The sequence below is a fragment of the Venturia canescens genome, chromosome 1 (genome assembly GCF_019457755.1).
Source record: "Venturia canescens isolate UGA chromosome 1, ASM1945775v1, whole genome shotgun sequence".
NCBI classification, from domain to species: domain Eukaryota; kingdom Metazoa; phylum Arthropoda; class Insecta; order Hymenoptera; family Ichneumonidae; genus Venturia; species Venturia canescens.
In genome coordinates, this window is record NC_057421.1 from 5,466,424 (window position 1) to 5,486,745 (window position 20,322).

A 20,322-nucleotide genomic window follows, 5' to 3' on the forward strand; every position below is an offset into this window, starting at 1 on the left:
CAGTGAAAAAAGTGAACTATTCTGATTGACTTTTTTTTCAAATTTACGGAAGAGAATCGTACAAAGGACTATTCGAAAAATAAGAACTTGTCTGATTTCATTCCCGAAAAAATTCGTTGAACGAAATCACGGTGTTTAAAAATGAATTTTATTCAAGGCAATGTGAAATTCACCGACAATCGTCGATGCGCAGGTATCCTGCTAACTTACGTGAACGCATTTTGCCTTCGTAACGAGAATGGACCTTCAACAACAAAAAAACTGGCTTCAATACAACAAAAAATTGAAAGTTATCGGCTTTTTATACACTACGAATTCCTGCCTCTCGTACACTTTCCATAAAAAGAATCCGGATGGAAAAAAGGCCATTAATTTTCTATTCAAAGTCGAGATAAACGTAATTTATTATGGCCAAAATTTTATTTCACTTATCGTCAGAAAACTGGGGTATTCAAGCTCTGATACGAATGTTCTCAATGCAAATAAATATATCAAATCAAAATATTATCACAAGTGATATATGAATCACTTCATGCCCATAGCGTTGAGTGACGAAGTTAGAAAAATATGATAACAAGGCCACTAGTTGCACCGCGTCGTTCATATCATGCTCGTCTCTTGAAAAATAGAGTGTCTCCAAATGAAAAATTTTACAAAACAGAACAAAACTCGACCTCGAGGTTTTGGACACCTTGGTAAACTTCGTTTAAACCAAAGAATAGTGAAAAACCAGACAAATTTCGATCGACTTCGTTGATGCTTCTAGTACCGAAAAATCTACTGCATCAAGCGCTTGGCAAATTTGCAATCAAGTGCAGAGAGCGATTAATTGATCGAAGCAAAAGATAACCGTCATTTGCAGTTCGCATTGCAAATTCTTTGAAAGTGGAAAAAACCGAAATGAGGTCGAATTTCGTGATCGATGATTTCCGCAACGGTCACAAGACGTGAAGTTCGCAGATTGGGAAGAATTTATTCGTTTCGCGGGAACACGAAATTTTGAAGTCCAGAAAAACCTTTAAACATACCATCAAAATGGATCGACTGAAAATCAAATTTCAATGAGTCCCGGTCTCCTTAGTCGTTCGAAGAAACAATTAAAGTTTTCGTCACGAATATCGATATATTTTATAATGACATTGATTTTCTTGGTTGCCAGTGAAGGCATTCGAAAAAATAACTGTAAAAACTTCTTTGGTTGCAAATATTGCAACGAAAGGACGGTCCACTTTGAATACCACAGGCTGAGGCCTGAGCGATCGAGTTTCTCGATTCAGGGTCGCTTTTTCATCCCAAAAATGTAAGGTAATTCTATGGGTAAGAAGTCAAAGTCGGGTGTTGAGTCGTTACCTTTGTAAACTATGCTTAAAGTGAAATTGATGCAGAGTTTTTATTGTGCAATGCGGAAAGTCCAATTGCGCAGAGTTGCAATTATTTTAGCCACGAATCAATGAATCAATGAACTTCAACTAACCATTTAATGTACCAGTGTCTTGGCCCTTTTCGTCGACTCTAATCACGACCCTGGACACCGATTCACTGAGATATCATCGAAAGGATTAGCTTATCGGAAAATCTGTATAAAAATGTTTTTTCAATAAAAAACAAAACTTCTGATCAACGACTCAAAACTGAAACGAAAAATCAAACCTGTCGGCGAGCAATGTTGAACGATATGTCAGTTGTGATTTCGAATTTCGGAAGATAAACTTCAACTTCCTGCATGCTCTGTACTGTCCAAAAGTTTTTTCAGGCTCATGCTGTCCAGGTTTTCTATCATTTGCTTGAATCCGGTGCCATCATTATCGTCAGGAAGCAATACGAACATACTTAGGGGATTGCTTTCATCGTTGCTCTGCGAATTGGTTTGCAAAAATCCAGTGAATGAATGATTTTCGTATGAATGAATTTTCAACATTTTTCTCAATAATTCTTTCCAAATGCTTGGAAAATTTATTGAAAAGATGTTCAGCGATATTGAAAATTGGATGAATTTTCATGTTAATTCTCAAAATGTATCATAAATCATGTGAATCAGTTTCTAAATTCCACCATGTTTGACTCATTAATATTCTCGTTCAAATGATTCACCTTGTAATGGAGTTCAATGAAATTAGCATTAATTACGTCGATTCGTCGCATGCCTAACATTGGCCTCCAAAGTGGATGGAACGGACGAGCTTCACTACGAGATTCATTGAATGCCTTTTTCCAAATGCCCTTGAAATGGATCGTGTTAACGAGGCTGATGCTCGGATAACGGCCGATCTTATCTGCACCGGAAACAGGAAATTAAATCAACCGGTTTCAATTTTGTGGACGAATACTACTCAGGGTAAAATGGATAAACAATTTTACGGACATCGAATAGTGCTGATGCATCATAGTTCGATTGCTCGGCCATCCACGTGATAATTCTCGAGTAGTCGAGAGACATCGTTGATTTTAAAGTAGTCAAATTCCAATTTGAAGACTTTCGTATTCAATAAGATGGAATAGTCTTGTCGTCTAACGTGGGTGATAACGAATGTCTTTCTTTTCAGGCCCATGTCGTAATACCACAAAAAAATGTATATAAAAGTATACGTCAAAAAATCCTGAAAAAAAATATCCCGTGCCAAAATATCCTGAGGAAAAATATCCTGGGACAAAATATCCTCGTTTTGTAAATATCCTACACTTGTAAGACTGAATATCTTGGACATATTTATGAATGATAAGCATTTGATCGAGTTTTATTTCATACGAGTTTAGTAAAATGAAACTAACCACTGTCAAAATATCTTAAAAACGAATTGTATTCCAGAAGATATTTTTATTCAATGCTATTTCTAAAGGTACTTGTATTTGTAATAATATACCAAGATGACACTCTGGGCCTCTATAAATATTCATAGTACATTGGCGAACACTGCATTTAGATTCGACCCTTTCAAGGGTCTATATTTGTCGATAATTTCGTGCTCTACAAATTCAATTCGCGTTTTTCTAAAGGGCTTAAAGCTCGCTTACAATATTTGGAATAGTATTCTAATATTTATGGATGTCAGAATTAACCATTTGGGAACGAAGGTTCTGTTGGATTGAAATTGCATTACAAACAGATGTTTTAAACACCCGAATATCATTTCTCTTCGACCAGTTCACCGAAGGTTCATGGCGTCTTAAATTCATTTACAAATATATCATATTATTATGCACACTGTACTGATCCGATTCGCCCGAATCTCTGTGTCAACAGCATCGATAGAACTCTTCTGAATATTATTCTTGCAATTATGGCTAAGTTAGCTCATTCCCTCTGGGTTACATTTTTGGGTGCACAAGCTGATGTTTGTGGGGTTTCAGGCCGGTAATGGAGTCGTCATATTTTGTGGTAAAAATTGACTAAAACTGAAAATTGGGATGAAAATTGGAGAAAAATTCCGACGGAGCATCGAAATTTTTGCACAGCACAGTGCCAATTTTTGAACCTCAGTGACACGCACAAGCTCGCAACGTTCAAACGGGAATAATACTTTTGTATACTTTTTATGTCGGGGTTGAAAATTCACGCATCTCCGGAAGCACTCATATTAGAGCAAATGGATGTGACAATCGACACGCTGTTCAATAAATATGAGGAAACGATCTGGAAATCGGGACAAGGCTCCAAAAAATGATTCGCTATTCTACACTTTCGGTGTTTATTTATGTACATTGGAATTCCAATGGAAATAGTCTTCTTCGAATGATGAAACAGTCATAATTGGCTCGACGTTTGGAAAATTGTGTTAACTTGTTTAAAACTTTCTTTTTTCCATGTTCCATCCAGTCAGTTGAACTTTCATCACCAGAAGGTAGCATCTTCGGGGATAAACGTACTGAAAAACAAATTTTAAGAGATTAACATTCAATCGATAATAGAGGAGGCATGATGTTATAATAATATGGAAAAGTCATTTTTTATTCACTCACAAGCCATTGAAGTTGATGGAGAATATGTCAGTAAGAATTCGGCCCTTGAGTGCGACGATCGCGATAAAAGGACGATCCACTTTGAATTCGATAAGCTCTAGGTTAGCCGAACGAGTTTTTCGATCCGAAGAGGCTTCGAACGCATTATAGGAAATTCCTGTAAGGAAATCGAACTACATTCGAATCAATAATTTCATCGCTATTATTCTTGTTTCTATGAAACCTTTTTATCAATCGAATAAAAATATGGAAATAACTGAATCATTGAATCATACTGACCACTTGATTCGGCAGTTTCTTGGCCCTCTTCACCGACCTCGATCACAATTTTCGTCGCGGTCTCGCCCAGCTTCATCGGTTTGGGATGCTTGAAAAATCCGGAGAACCTCGCTGGCTTGGGACGGTCCGCCTTCGCCCCTCGTTTTTGCCTAGGACTCGGAAAACCAATAAATCTCTCGAGCTCTGCGGCCTGCCGCGCACGCAACGCAGCTACCGAAGGGGCACTATCAACGTGGTTCTCGATCTTCGATAAGTCCGGATTTAAAATCTGTGAAAACAAACGAATCGTTAGGAAAAAGGCACAACTTTTGCCCACTTGTTTCGATTTAAGGAGGAAGCGAAATACACACCCGGTCGATGATCCTGGTCAGCGATTGATTTATTTCGATTTTGAATTTCGGGAGATAGAGCTTGACGTCTTTTTCTGTACTATTCAAAAGTTTGTTCAGATTCATGTTCCTTAATTCATACACTAACCACTTCCAGTCATCCCATTTCTTATCGTCGGGAAGTATTATGAACATGCTCATCGTTTCGTTTTCGCTGTTGCTCTAGAAAAAAAATTGATACGTGTCATTGAAAATGTGATGAGAAAATGGTAACATTGAAGTATGGAAACATTTATAAGTTTTTATGAAGCAATTCCCACTGTCGAAGTATTTTTTATTAATAGTTTTGAAATCTGAGCCCATCACAAAGACCGCTTTTTGGGTTCCATCGCCATAAAAATGTAAATGAGAATTGTGGCGATAAATGAACAAAAATATGGATCCAGAACCGAGGTCGAAACCTATTAAAAATAATTCCAAAATCTTATATGTATTCGTCGAATTTATCGAAATAATTCACCTTGTAAGGAAGTTCGATGAACGATGCATTGAATCCATCCATTCGACCGTACCGGAAACGGCCTTCCGTATACATGGTAGGAACGTCGACTGATCGTTCCGAGTTAAGGGGATGGAACGGCCTTAATTCGGTGAGAGATTTGTTGAATGCTTTCTGCCAAGTTCCCTTGAAGTAAACAGTGTTGACGAGAACCATATTCGGATCAGGACCGATACGTTCTGGAAAGAATATTCATTTGGAATAAAAATCAAGTAATTTGACAAAAGTGATCAATTTTTGGTCAAGATACTTTTGGATTCAGATGTGGCGAAACTTTTTTGAAAATCTGACGTCACCATTGAATAAGTGGTTCGAAAGAACTACTTTATGATGATCATTATAATAAAATAATAAATTTATAATCTTACGAGATTCAAATAATTTTGTCACATTGTTGTGAGTTTGAGCGGCCACCCATTCGTTTATTTTCCCGCTATCCATGAATCCATCGGTGACAGGAACCTTCTCATATTCCACCTTGAACACTTTCTTCGTCGTTTTTTCGAATCCGGATTTCACTTCGAAGTCAGATGGAACGAATATTTTCGTTTTCATCTGTACGTCGTATTTCTATAAAATTATTATTTTTATTTTGTAATGCCACGTTCAAATACAGTTTTTCGAGAAATCACTGCGATTCACTTACTGCTAAATTGTCCAAGAATATCTCGTAACCAACTTTAGCCAACGAAGTTTTTGATTTTGGAAGTCCAATCGCCTTGAGATAAGTGTCCTTGGTTCGTCCTCGAGCTCCATAAGCTAGCATGGACATGGGGATGAAAATGCTCAGAGGCGAAACGATTCGCTCAGGGACTGAAAATACCGCGCTTACCTGGATAGAATAATAAAAAAATCGTGGACACATAAATTTTAAGTGATTTCTCAACTTTATCTATTGATCAAACTGCACGAAGAGAAAAAATAGTAATAATTACAATGCCACCATAGTGTTACGGTTTCATATCGCCCATTGTGGAGCTTTTTATCAAAAACGTTGTAATTTCCAAGTAAATTCCGAATGAAAACTTTTAAATTGCGTTTTTTGCTCTGACAAAGGTTCAAACTGTGCCATTTTTTCCTGCGTACTTCACCGAGGAAACATTGTAAAGTTTATGTTGACTCGATGATGAACTGTAAAGTAGAATTATTAATGCCGTTTTGCTATGGTTAGTACTGTTTCCACAATCGAAATTTACAATTGAACACAGTCAAATTTGAGGAGCTCGAACACAAGCATTGACGATGGTGCACATGTGTACCGATATATTTGTTTCGGCACCACACATCAATTTTCATCGAGTTATCGCTTCGCTAAAAATTACCATTTGTAAGAATTTATAAATATTACGATATAGAGCCCCACTTCTATGGCACCACATTAGTTTTTACTGAAATTTTCTCTCCATGTGTAATTTATTAACCCAAAACTTTGTTTTCTTTACGAAAAATATACCTGGAAATAGAAAGATGAGAAATTCCTCGCTAGATCGACGACGAACTGTTGACTTTCTTTCCTTCTTTCATCTTTTAATGAAACGGAGTTAGCTTCAGAATTGATCGTCGCGTAAAACGTGAGAACACCAATAATGAATACTGTAAAAAAAAGACATGAAATTATGTTCATCGTTAAAAGAGTCTCTTGATGTCGAAGATAAATTGTTATAAGGATTTTAAACGATTGTAAAAATTTCCGTAAAATCCCGACAGCTTTTGGTGAGAGCAGACCAAATCAACTTATACGAAGAGTTTTCAAGTTAGATTTTAGGACGGAGAACTTTTTTGGACATTCGTACCGATTCTATAACAGCCAAGAGTGCAAAAGTGTGTTCGAATATAAAAAAATATCAAATGCAACGTTTTGGTAAACTTACATAAACGCATCTTGGCTCGTACCGGAGATGACTCTTCAGCAACAAAACTTCGAGTCGGTCTATCCAGAAAACGAAAAACCTCAGCCTTTTATTCAGCCCGAATAGGAAAAGACCATGTTTACCGAGAAAAAAAGAACGATTTATTTTCTGCCTAAAATATATGACCATATTATTTAGACAAGCTGCTAACTATAGAAAAATGAGTTTCCAGTCGACCGCAATATGGACTGTCACAGAGCTCTATAAATATTTCACAATCGTATGTTATTTATCGTGCATCATGAATAATATACTGGTACGAGATTTGGCAGGAGCTTCACACGAGGCCATTTTTCGCTGAAAAAATAAACATTTTTTAAACCTTCCCATCGATGCAACGGTCGGAAATAATTAGAAAATAAGAATACCACGTTTTTTTAAATTTACTTGACGATACAAGATCGTACCTAATAATAATAATAATAATAATAATAATAATAATAATAATAAGAAGAAGAAAGTCAATGATTAGCCATTTTAATATTTTCAAAATTCCAAATATTATTTAAGGTCTATGCATGTTTCGTTGTGCGTTATTTTTCAACATTATTTTATTGCAAGTTGTTTCGACCTGTGACAAGTTTAATTATTCAGTGACAAGGCCGAAATGGCCTGTAACCAGTTTCACAAGTTTTAGTTATTTACGAAGACTTATTTCTCCATCGTTATTGCACGATGATAAGCAATCTTATGTGTATTTGGATTTAAAAAAATACATTTCCTAACCACATTCTCATGTACGAAAATTGAATGACAAAACTTCATAGAATTCCGACGAGCCTCAATGAGAAATAAATGATAATTTTCAATTAACAAAAAATTCTCATCATTCGTCAACATAATATTTTCAACGACACAGAACTCCATCCAATTATGTATCGACAGTTCGATGTCTCGTGTAGTCGTACAATCGAGTTCGTATTGTTTCCAATCAGCATTCAAATGGAAGAAAAAAAATAAAAATATTTACCAGAATCGCTATCACGTACGTAATTATGAATATCGAATTTACTTTCAATGACTTCGATAGGGGTTGAAAAAAAATTATAATTATTGAAATAGCACGAGCGTAAGAAATTGAGAAAATATTACGTCGTTGCATTCTGCTGAATTGACAGTTGTGTTAACATTCTACAGAGCGTATTTCTGGAAAGGATCTACGCAGTAGCAGCCTTACCGTTTTACCTCGCGCCATTAATTCTATTAATACTGACCGAGCACGCTGAAGACATCCGATAACAGGCAAGAAAAATACATTCAAATGGGAAAACTACGGCACCTCTCTGAAGACACGTGCCAGTGGAGGCTAAATACAGGATTGCAAAGAGCGGTATCGCGCTAATGTTTGGCGGATACTTTTTCATTTTTCGGTGGCATTCGAACGTCAACGCTTCAAGACTCGAGCACTCTTTTACTCAAGAATATAAAAATGAAATAGGAAAATGGATAAGAGTCTTACGTGGTTCAAGTATTTCTGGCGCACTATTGTTGGCTTGAGCATTCGTCGATTTCTGCGCGTCGATAAAACCGTCGACGACATTAATTAATGAGATCATGCCCACCACACGAGCGTTGAACAACTGAATTTTTTGTCATAATAAGGGATTGGTGCTATTATATTCTCTCAAAATTTATAGATTTAAAAATTAACATAACTAATCAATTAGTCCGTTGTAATTATCAATTATATAAAAAAAAATATCATTATTAGTAAAAATTTGACTAGTTAACTTTTTGATTTGGCAACTTTGTTGTTGGTGGAGAGATATATCTACCTTGCCAACGGTAAACTGATAGCTTGTCACTCACATATGACCTGATACACATAACCAACAATTTATTTGAATTTGAGGTTACGTCATTATTTGTGATTACAAATATTTTTGTTATCACAATATTTGTATAAATATGTACAAAAAACATTTTTCTATTAATTATACCGAGAAAGTATACACGCCTGTACAGTACTGATACACTAATGTAAGCACGTCACAACTAAACACGATATACGTCGATATACATATATATAAACAGCTGATAGAGCGGTGTTGCCGATGTCGTACCGAACCTAGTATTCAACGATTCATCGTGAGCAATAATCGTAGTTAATTTATGATTTCATTCTTAAAGTTTCGGTGACCTGATATTTTTATAACGCCATTAACAAGATAAATGTTCAACGAATACGTATATGATTTAATTTTTTTTTTTCCAGCATTTACGATCCCTTAAATTTGATTGAAAAATCACGATCCATTTACTGCCACTACGATGTCCAATTTTTAATACTTATTTTCTTGCTTAAATGTTCGGTAACCTCTCCTCAATTTTTTTTACCGTAATTTTCGAACATTTTTCTATGCTGTGTAAAAAAATCAGATTTCTCTGCAGATTTTTAAATAGTGGCCATGATCTCATTCTCACTTGTTTCCAACTCGAAATTTCGTTTCGCAAATCAAACAAAACAGGATTCAATTTTTCGGCATTAGGAACAACAAATATTTTCGTTTTTAAGGTACATCATAATCCTGCAACAATTTCAATTTTAAGGAAATTATATCTATGAAAATATGAGCATCATTCGAACATCCCATTTGAAAAGTTTTCTAGAAAAGTGGTATCTTGGTTTTCAAAACCCTTATTTCTAAATTTAAATTCAAAATTGAAAATCTGAGCACGAGCCACTGTGAGGTAAAGTGCTTTGCTCCTCTGAACTTTTTTTGGTCGAGTTTTAAAGGGCGTATTCGTCTGTACGCGACGCTTGTGAAACTTATTGCCGGTCGATGCAAAAGTTGGTAAAAACTGTATTCGATCATTCGCAACTGAGTTCTGTTATCCGGAAGTTGGAGCACATCGATAAAATGTTTTGTGGCCGCTCCTTGAGTTCCATAAGACAACATACAACATACATGGAAGATAAAAGCTTACGACTAGGGAAGTTACAACTTTATTATAAAGTTTCCAGCCTGTAAAAAAAACTGGACAAAAACGAATTGCATCAACAAATTGTAATCAGCGGTCAAATTTTATTCGTTGCTAATTTCCTCGTGAAAATTTACCCTGTGAAATTTGACCGAGAAATTCCCTGCCAGATCCACTGGGAGGTCTCTCTCTTTTTCGTCACTGGATAATAAAAATCGGTTTTATTTTGGGCTCAGGTTTGCGTGCGATCTCATTGTAGCGTACGGCGTGACAATACCTAGGCCGAATACTGAGATAGAGAAAAATTGTTACTCCACGTATTCATGTGATTTTGGCTACCAAGAAATTGTAGTTTTCAAACTTCAATAATCTCTGAAAAATATACGTTTGATTCGCGTGAACATCAACAGTCGACATCGTAATCTGTTTTGAATCTTCATAAAATTCAATTGATTCGGCGCTGTTACGACAAAATGCAAATCTTTGGTTAACTTACACAAACGCATTTTGTCTCGTAGCGAGTTAGACCAAGCAACAAAATAATTTAATTCGATGGAAATTCAAATCGAAAAGGAGGGCAATTTACAGAGTGCAAATCCACCTGATAACGAATATGGTTGACTGAAAAAAATTGCACACTAGTCTTTTTCTATTTGAGCTTAATATCAATATCATTTGCCATATTTTCAAAAAGTACGAACCATTTGGAGTATTAATCTTCAGACTATTGACAAAAGACCAGTAACACGATGCCAGTATGTTGTCAAATTCGGTATAAATATTGTTTTATTTTTTTTGTGTGTAGTGTCAGGATAATGGTTGTGGCCTACAAGTAACTATTTTTGTGACTAGAAGATGGCGATGTTTAAAAATTTCTGCCATTTTCGTTGTCCCGGACCAAATACTTGAAGGGAAGAAAACTTCGACTTTTTAATTCCATTGAAGAGGGATTCATTGTCTAGCGTTAGTGGAGTTTAATTTGGTAAATATTTCGAATCCAGGCTGCAGCTCAAAACTGCACCAAATTTTTTTCTTACTTATTTTATGTGAAAAAATTCATACTCCACGTAATTTTGAGGAGGGGGACGAACTGAAACGTCATCGAAAATGTAAAAAGCTGACTGAGAAGTTCTATAAATTCAAGTACAAGTTGTACAATTTACTTCGAGTTTTAATACACCATCATTTTGTAAAAATATAATACTTTCATTTCGAATTTGAAATCGTATTATAGTATCGGTAAGTGAAACGATACACTCGTCACAACTCATCGTCTCGTAGATACTGTTATAACAAATTTACTTGCCTCCTTCCCGTGTTTACATTGGACAAGACAGCATCGTTTTGTCCAATGTTTACGTTTCTACATTTCGACTATTCCAACATGCTCTATCATTCCACTCGTACTTCGTGCAGAACGTGTATTATCGCGTTTTGACATACGTTTTGAATATTGGTTTTTTATGTTTTTTATGACGTTAGAGGTCTTTCCCCTCATTAATTATGTTCTTCAGGTAATTCTTACACTTAAATAGTACCACTTCGATCTCGTGAGCTGGACAGAACGAGCACCCCAGAAACGTACACAGCACCAGCCTTTCCAATGAAACACGAATATACGCGAATGAAGATAAAATGAACCTCAAAATCCAACTGTCTCAACCGAATATAAACATTGGAATGAGTGTCAGGAACAACAGTTTACTTTGAGCGAACTCATCGATCGCTGTAGAAATGAATCCTGTGAATCCCTGAAAAAAAATTCTAATCAGGTCGTTGAAAAGTTCGAGAATATCCAAGGAAGTCTGTGCCATCCAATAAAAAATTTAATACTTTGTATCGGCGTTATTTTCGTGCTGGTGACTCCAGCTTGATAAATTTGTATTACAAATATCTGTCAAATGCACGGAGATGATCAAATTTGAAAAATTACCGTCGAGTAAGGATAGTGTGGTGACGAGCTGCAGTTCATGCTATTATTGTGGGAAAGAAATTGAATTTTCCTATAAAAAAATATTATTCATTGTTCACAGTAGGAACTGTTACCGGGGTATTTAGTAAATTTTAACCTCACAATGAATTTTACGGCGCTGCACTCTACAAGTTTCCGTACGAATATTTATGCTGGGATGCAGCCACACACTGAGGACATGCTAGAGGTATTTTGTTGCTACATCGGCCTATTTCCCCATTTTTTTTTATATGCTCAGCCCTTTGTTGAAGTGTGTGAATGACCGTTTCAGTGTGCTATTCGGAAACGAGTGATCGATACCTACGTTAGGGTAAAGACATTTTGCCGTGATGCACCGTAAATTTCACTATCTGCAATATTTACTATTATAAAAGTGAAAATTCTACAAAATATTGAAAATTTAACAGATGCCATTAATCGATCGTTAACATCGACAGACTCAATTTTCGAATTGAATATTTTTCGAGTCATGTTCGCGAATTGTGGTTTCAGGAGACGAAAATTTTCGTTCTAACGCGAACATCATAATAATTCTGCAATAATTTGAGTTCGTATAGTGAATAGTGTTTGGATAAACATGTTATGCTGGTAGCTTATTCCAAAATTTTGGGCCATAGCGTACCTGCTCCTGAGTATCTTTTCCAACAAATCTCAACAGTAAGTGCACACATAAACGACTCTCACAGCAAATTAGTCCAGAAATTCTGAATAATGAAGTTTAGCTTCGCGACTTTACTTTCGCGAGAGTCTGAGCGCGCTGTAAATGTTGCTTTTGGTCCTCCCTCGAGCTCCGAACGATAACATCGACATGGAGACAAAAAACTCAACGGTGAAACTATCCGATCTTCCAATTTCCAAAGTGTGAATTTCTGTTGACGAAAAATAATTATTGCATTGTAAAATGAATGATTGCGTTTGAAATCTCATTATAAATCTACTTCGTTTGTCCTGATGGAAGTATACTTTGAAAACGAATAACGAGAGAATTTCTGCCAAGTTCATGATGAGTCGAAGCCCATTTTCTCTACTTATTTCTGGAGAAAATTTTCCGCCAGTTGGTTTCACCTCTCTGCTGAAATCATCAAAAGCGCTAATCAGTACTGCAATAGAAAATATTACTGTTTTTTTCACACGAAGGTGGTTTCGACCGCGGAGAAAAGTTTCCACAGCGGAGAAAAGTTTCCACGAAATTGAATTATTTACCGTGCGATGAGTTCAGTCCCCCATCCGAAGGCGTTTGGACATCAGTCGTTTTCTGAGTTGGTTTTACGACTACAGGCAGTTTCACCTCTCTGCACAAATGATCAAAAGCGCTAGCCAGTACGGCAATAGAAAATAATACTGATTTTCCCACACGAAGGTGGTTTCGAAAGCGAAAAAAAAGTTTCCACGAAATTGAATTATTTACTGTGAGATGAATTCAGTCCCCCATCCGTAGGCGTTTGGACATCAGTCGTTTTTCGAGTGTCAAGCGAATCAATCAAGTAGCACGATTTAGTGAGATTGAAGTACACTAAAATGAGGAAAAATAATTATTTTTCCAGGGAATATGCGATAGGAAATTTCGAAATAAATTGTAAGCTCATTCGTGCAGAGAAAAAAATTATTTTTTTAAAAGAGAATGGATTACATTCCTCCAAATCTATTCTCTGATTGGCCTCTTGGTTCATTCCTTCTCCATCAGCTGATGAGAGAAAACTTTCATAGGCTGAACCTGAGCCAGCATGTGAGTTGACTACCCAAGAAAACACATTCTTCATGTTTTGTCTCATAAGTACGTTTGAAAAATGCAAAAAAAATCTTCCGACATTTAAAAATAACTAAAATAATGGTGTTCCAGGTACATCGACTTGGTATCCCGTTTTTACTTTACATTTTTCTCAGCTCTAAATGTGTTCTTAGAAGTTGACGTTTTTAATCTTTTCGATTCGAGGATTCGAAAAAGATGAAAAACTTTTTTTTTTATCACGGAAGAGATATTTTATTTTTCAAAAAGACAAACGTAATAATCTCGTTGTTCCTTGAACAGGGGGGGTGATAAGATTGCCATCGGAATGTAAAAGCTTACTGGTGAAATGACGCGATCCTTCAATCCCCGTTGAGCAAATTTCTGTGTAGAAAAAACAATTGTATAGAAATTGTCATCAATGACAATGACTCTCTACAAATGATGAAAATACAAATGAAAGTGTACTTCAAAAATGTATAGCGAGAAGTTTTCGACTACGTCTGTAACGGCCGGTTGACCATTTGATGGAGGTAATTTTGGCGGAGCACGTCTTGCAACCGCGACCATGTCCAAATGCCCGCACAGACTTGAAAACGTGTCTAATACCGCTGCAACAGAAAATCAAAAGATTTTTTTCACGAGTATCGTTTCTGCAGCTCGAAATATAAATGTTCAAATATCCAATCGTAAGAAGAAAAATTTCTGAAATAATAAATCACTTACTGTTGATTAAACGTTCTTTCCGATTACAAGATCATTTATGTTCGTGAAAACCGTAGTAAAGTTGACGAAAACTGATCGAGAAACAAAAATATCAAATCCTTCGAGAAGGTGATAACGGAGTGTTGCCGAAAAATAGCTTTCAAAAAAACATGAAAAAGAAGATTATTTTCATGAAACTGGGCTACTCACAATCGGGCAAGCTTATCTTTTGTTCCCCTGAATGCGATTGGGTCGTGTTACTTTCATCAAATAACGGAGGAGAAATTCCACCCTCAGAACTCGGAACTGCACACATGTATATTATCGCATATATCGTGACGATACCGATGATGAATCCTGCGTGAGATAGAAAACAGAATGCAAATTTACGAGGACCATTTATTACTTTTTTGAATAAAGAAAACTACAAACGTTATTGTGAACAAGATTTTGTTATGGAAAAACTGATATTAATACAATGAGATGAAAAATATGAAATTTATTCTATGCAAAATTATCCCTCTGATAGTGATTTTAATCGCATCACAGCTTTGGCAACATCATGAACGTAAAATGCTATGACTGATGTTCATGCACTATTTTTGGAACCCACGTAAACTCATTATGCCTGCCAGTGAAGAAGACCATGAAACGAGGGAAACGTTAGTGCAAATTTATAACCGACAGAACCGGCTTTTTATACAGCGAAAATCCTTCCCTCCACAGAGAACGGTGCGTTTCGTTCCAATAAAGCCAGCCATTAATACTTCGGCAAATGTCAAAGTGGGTACCATCAACCACTAGTCGTCCGGGTTGCTAGCAACATGTTGTCGAATCTCTCGATAAATATTGCTCAAGATCTCGTTATCTGTGCTGTACATATACGCCACATAAGCAAATGGAACTGATGTTCGCTCCACATATGATTCGATATTCCAGACCTCCGTAGGTAGGTCTGCGTCAAGTTTTCGAATCGGCACTCAATAAATTTTTAGATCATAAAAAAATAGAAGCAGGTGTGTAAGGAGACCGATAAGTATTGCGAAATCATGAAAAAAATAACAAGCACTGGAATATTAATGACATACGAAACGAACCAGTAGCATTCCTAGCCTCTTTTAATACTCACGCCCAGAAATCTATTTCAAACTACTAAAATGCCTTCATTCGATTTTTTTTTTCAATTCGAATAAAAATATTTTCTATTTTCAGAAGCAGCCAAAGGAAGAGCTGGAGTTTCATCGAATAATCAAACTGAAGTTTCAAGATCGTAGAACGTTTCTCTATTTCTCTTGACTTGGGTAACGTTTACCAAAATAACATAGTCACATCCTGGTAAGTCATTCGAGATATTCATCTCTGCCTCGCGCATGTCATCCCACGTCATCGACTCTAAACGCTGAACACGGCGCTTTTAGCTATTCCGAAACGACAATGCCACAAATTTGTTAACAAGAGCAAGTGAGCTAAAATTCCTTGGACGATGAAGAAATAAAAACTGAGCTGCTCGATGAAATGCCAATCGAAATCGTTCTTTTTATATTTCATTTTGCCAAAACTTGTCGAGTACAAATGACACTTTGCTATATTCAAAGGCCACAAAGCGTTCAAACACCAACCGAACGACGGTAAGTGTAGTCAACCCCAGCGCGTTGGTGAACGCTGACCACGAGCGTTGTAAACAAACTTTCAGAAAACAACTCTGATCCTGAGCGAACGGATCGTCGAACAGTGTTTGGGCCCAATTTTGACTCCTTTACTTTTGAATACTCCCACGCATGAAACCGAAAGTGGTGGGTGTGCGATCGGTGTATGACTTCGGTGACCCCCCCCCCCCCCCCCCCCCCCCCGAGTTAACCCTCTCGGACCGTATGTTGCTTCTACGCAACATGCGCTTCCAGGCTCAATAAAAAAAAACCGCATCGGTCAGTTAGGTCGGGGTTCTAACTGCCTATTTCCATCAAGCAAGGTTAGATTGCACCATAGATACTTCTAAACCAAAAGATAAACTGCTTTAACCCATCGAAATATCAATGTGAAGTCGGCGTTTCATGTTGAGTTGGCGTTGTGTGAAAAGGTGCTTTAGTTATCGCAAAAGAAAAGTGAGTACACATTTTTTTTCGTACTCCAAACGTTATTTCCTTTCAAAGGGAAGCTAATGTGGTGTATTTAAGGTATTCGGTGTGATAACTAAAAAATTCATATTTCCCAACAAAAGAACTGAAATGTCACAATGAATTCGGAAACTAGAAAGTATTTTGAGATAAAATTATGAAGGGAATCATTTTTCGTCAACGCGAAATAGGTCTCGGTCTGAGGGAGTTAGGCGATCTTGGACGAGGGCGAAGAATCTTGCTTATCACTTACTAAGCAGAATGCAGTTTTTTCCTCGTGGGATTGTGTCTCAGTGAAACATAAAGAAAAAGTGTGACTATTGGCAATCCCTGAACAGCAATAGAAACAGGAACAGGAAAAGTGAAGTGAAGGTAAAAGTTGGGAAAAAGAGGGGGGATGGGCTACTGGAAATCCGGAAGGCTGTACACGGGAACAAACGAAATAAAATACTTTGGGTGTTCTGTATATGTGATTGAGATTGAATTCTTCCAAGGGGCAGGATGTAATCTGGTTAATAAATAACGAGACACAGTGGAACACATTTGTATAGCAGAACAACAAATATCTATATATTTTTTTATGAGAAAGGTGTACAAGAAGCCAGCAGAGCACGCACGTGGTCAATATATAGGAGAGAGGGAAATTTGAAAGGATGTTTTCCAACAGAGAAGTCGACTATTAAATAAAAATGAAATAACTTTGCTTCCTCTGTTTCGGATCATGCGCATTTGATACTCGATTGGGGCGACTGTCTTTTCACGCTAACTGAATGATTATTATTTTGATTGTGGAACATCATTCTGGTTTCTTTGCAAGTTTCCCTGGTTCGGAATGGTGTCGACGAAGAATTGGGCATACTTTTATCACCAAAAAGTCACATCATCCGGTATGAATTCACTGAAAAAAAAATTTTGTTTGGAGAAATATTCAATGAAATATCGAAATCAAAGGTCTTCTTGTGCATATTATATTGGTGATAAAAAATGATTTACTTACACCCCATTAAAACTGATGGAGAATATATCCGTGAGAACTCTTCCCTTCGCCACAATCATCGCAATGAAAGGTCGGTCGACCTTGAACTGCATCACTTGCTCATCAGTAGACCGAGTTTTTCTACTCGATTCTGCAGTTCTAGTCGAATTGTATGATATTCCTGCATGAAAAATATATAAAAATTGGAATATTTGAAAAAATATTTAAATAATCCCTTCCATGAATGGTTCACCTCAATCCACGCCAATCAATGAATTTCATTGTCCATAACTTTACATTTCAACAATTGCACGAAACAGCACTACCATTTTTTTGTGCAAAAGTTTCTTTAATGGCAAAAGTGTGAGTTAATAAATTATTCATCTTCAACTGACCACTTGACTCAGCTGTTTCATGGCCCTCCTCGTCGACTTCGATTGCAACCTTTGACACAGATTCACTGAAGTTGAACCGTTGAGACGACTTGAACATTCCGGTAAAATCGGCTGCCTCTTTAAACGGGGGGGCTGATGCGAAAACCTGGAGAGAGAAAAAAAATGTACATAGAGACAAAGCTACCATAGTCGAGCCAATTAAATAGGTAAATAAAAAATACAAACATTATTAAGCCATTTGTTTAGTGACAAAGTAGTTTCGATCTTGAATTTGGGAAGAAATACTTCAACTTTTCGTTCCTCACTATCCAAAAGCTTTTCAAGTTTCATATTCCGAAGTGCTGGTAACTTTTCTATCCATGGGTTATATGTCATTTGCTTGGAGAGTAGAATAAACATACTCATCGCATTTTTAATACTGTTGCTCTAAAAATATACAAAAAATATTATTCTGTAGCACAAAAAAATATTCCTTGAAATTACGGTAATTTTCTAGGAAAATTTCTTCGACTTTTGTAAGAAATGTGCATTCAGTTGGAGAAACTCAAGTCAATTGGTGAAATAAAATAGAAAAATTTGATCATTCATAAAATAATATTCGGAGATCGAGGTGACAACCGCAATCTCCAATGGCTGAAATATTGTACTTGTCGAATATTACACCAAATAGGTACAAACACAATTCACCTTGTAAGGAAGTTCGATGAAATGTATATCAAAATCATTTAATTGGCCATATCGAAAATGACCAACTGTATACATAGTCTTTACATTCAACGATTCCCCACCGAATGGATGGAAAGGCCGTAACTTCGTACGAGATTTGTCGAATGCCTGCTTCCAAGTTCCCTTAAAATAAACAGTGTTTACGAGGACGAAACTTGGATTAGGACCAATATGTTCTGAAACAAATATCACAATAGTTCTCTTCAATACGAATGAAAGATGTTTCGTAAAGGAAAAAATGACGTCGACAATTTTGGTTAGAATAACGCAGAATGCCTCTTTGAGGTGTCAACATTTTTAATTCATTTACGTTGTAATTCCTACATTTTAAATGACGTAGAAAAAAAATATTATTTATTCAACTTTCTGTCATTCGAACGTTTTATTTCATTTTTCTTTCTTCAATTTATCATTTGACTTGAATAATTATGATAAAAGATGTCAATTATCAAACGTTAATACTCTCACCTGGCTTGAATAGTTCTGTGACATTATTATGAGTTTGAACAGCGACCCATTCATTTATTTTGGTGCCATCCATGAATCCATCGGTAACACTGACCGCCTCAATTTCCGAATGAAATGTTTTTTTGGCCAAACTTTTGAAATATGATTCCAGCTCAACACCCTCAGGAACGAATAGTTTCGTTTTTATGCTAATATCGTAATTCTGTAATAAATTATTTCAATATTAAGACTTTATAACGACATCCAAAGAAATCGTTCTTATGATCAGACCTAAAATAAGTAAATTGGAAAGTGGTTGCTCAATTTTTCCACTGGGAATTAAACTTGCAACAATGAAACCCACTCACAGCCAACTGGTCCAAGTATTTCATGTAACCAGTTTTTGCCATCTGAATTTGATTCTGAGAGAGTCCAATTGCCTTCAGGAAACTTTTTCTCGTACTTCTTCGAGATCCATATGTTAACATGGAGATTGGGATGAAAACACTCAACGGTGACAGGATTCGACCTGCCGGGACATATCGGGTTAATTTCTGTTGAGAATAAAAAAAAGAACCAATTGATAAAGAATTAAAAACACAGAAATTATTTCGAGTTGGTTTATTTCTATCGTTGTTTCCTACCGACTACTATGAAACCATTTTCATTACAAATAATCGTATACCTCAAAGTAGAGAGATGAGAAATTTCTCGCCAAATCAACGACAAACTGCTGACTTTGTTTCCGTTCATTCACCGATACAGTAGGTCTTGTACCGTGGCTCGGTGCTGGCACTGCATGAGAATCTAGTGTCACGTACAACGTGACTATACCAATAACAAATGCTACAACAAAAAAACAGTTGTCTCGTATCGTTATAGGTGAAAAAGGGTAAGCAGAAAATCGTTGAAAATCCAAAATTTCTAGAAATATTAACGCTGCTTTTTGTTCACTCACCCAAACGCATTTTGGTTCGAAACGCGAAGGTCTCCGCAATGGGAAACTCGAATTACTGTATTTTTTCAAATGATCGACCTTAATATAGTCTCAACCCCCACCATCCGGAGAGTTGAATCGGTTAGAAAAAAGTCTAATTATTTCAAAATATCATAATGCATACATTCGCAAACACTTGTGCAAATATTTCACGCTTCAGTATATTTGAAATGCCATATTACGAGTGGAGATAAAGTCTGTCGCTGATGAACAAATTTTCCTGGTAGCACTCCGATCCGGTTGGGAAGAATTGAAAACAAGTTATTGATAGCAACACAATTTATTTTTCGTGGCGTTTGTATAAATTC

At 36.4% G+C, this 20,322-nt stretch overlaps 2 protein-coding genes and 1 long non-coding RNA gene across 3 annotated transcripts; 1 reads left to right on the top strand and 2 right to left on the bottom strand.

Annotated features, from left to right (window-relative positions):
* Positions 1-3,668: 3,668 nt before the first annotated feature.
* Positions 3,669-8,228, bottom strand: LOC122406639 (serine protease inhibitor 3/4-like). The gene is made up of 10 exons (XM_043412198.1): positions 8,212-8,228; positions 6,996-7,080; positions 6,578-6,717; positions 5,771-5,956; positions 5,493-5,694; positions 5,086-5,303; positions 4,587-4,787; positions 4,237-4,504; positions 3,958-4,114; positions 3,669-3,863 (listed from the first exon to the last, which is right to left on the bottom strand). The coding sequence occupies exons 2-10, from the start codon at positions 7,003-7,005 to the stop codon at positions 3,830-3,832; spliced, it is 1,416 nt and encodes a 471-aa protein (XP_043268133.1). The 5' UTR covers positions 7,006-7,080; positions 8,212-8,228; the 3' UTR covers positions 3,669-3,829.
* Positions 8,229-11,266: 3,038 nt separating this feature from the next.
* On the top strand, positions 11,267-15,862 carry LOC122406645 (uncharacterized). The gene is made up of 3 exons (XR_006260034.1): positions 11,267-11,895; positions 11,990-12,115; positions 15,572-15,862. It is a non-coding gene; the product is annotated as an uncharacterized lncRNA (long non-coding RNA).
* A 1,194-nt stretch (positions 15,863-17,056) lies between these two features.
* LOC122410731 (serine protease inhibitor 3/4-like) lies at positions 17,057-20,026 on the bottom strand. The gene is made up of 9 exons (XM_043419131.1): positions 19,976-20,026; positions 19,703-19,863; positions 19,386-19,571; positions 19,039-19,240; positions 18,532-18,746; positions 18,070-18,270; positions 17,845-17,989; positions 17,471-17,630; positions 17,057-17,371 (listed from the first exon to the last, which is right to left on the bottom strand). Exons 1-9 carry the CDS (start codon positions 19,983-19,985, stop codon positions 17,338-17,340), a joined length of 1,314 nt encoding a protein of 437 aa, XP_043275066.1. The 5' UTR covers positions 19,986-20,026; the 3' UTR covers positions 17,057-17,337.
* Positions 20,027-20,322: the final 296 nt, after the last annotated feature.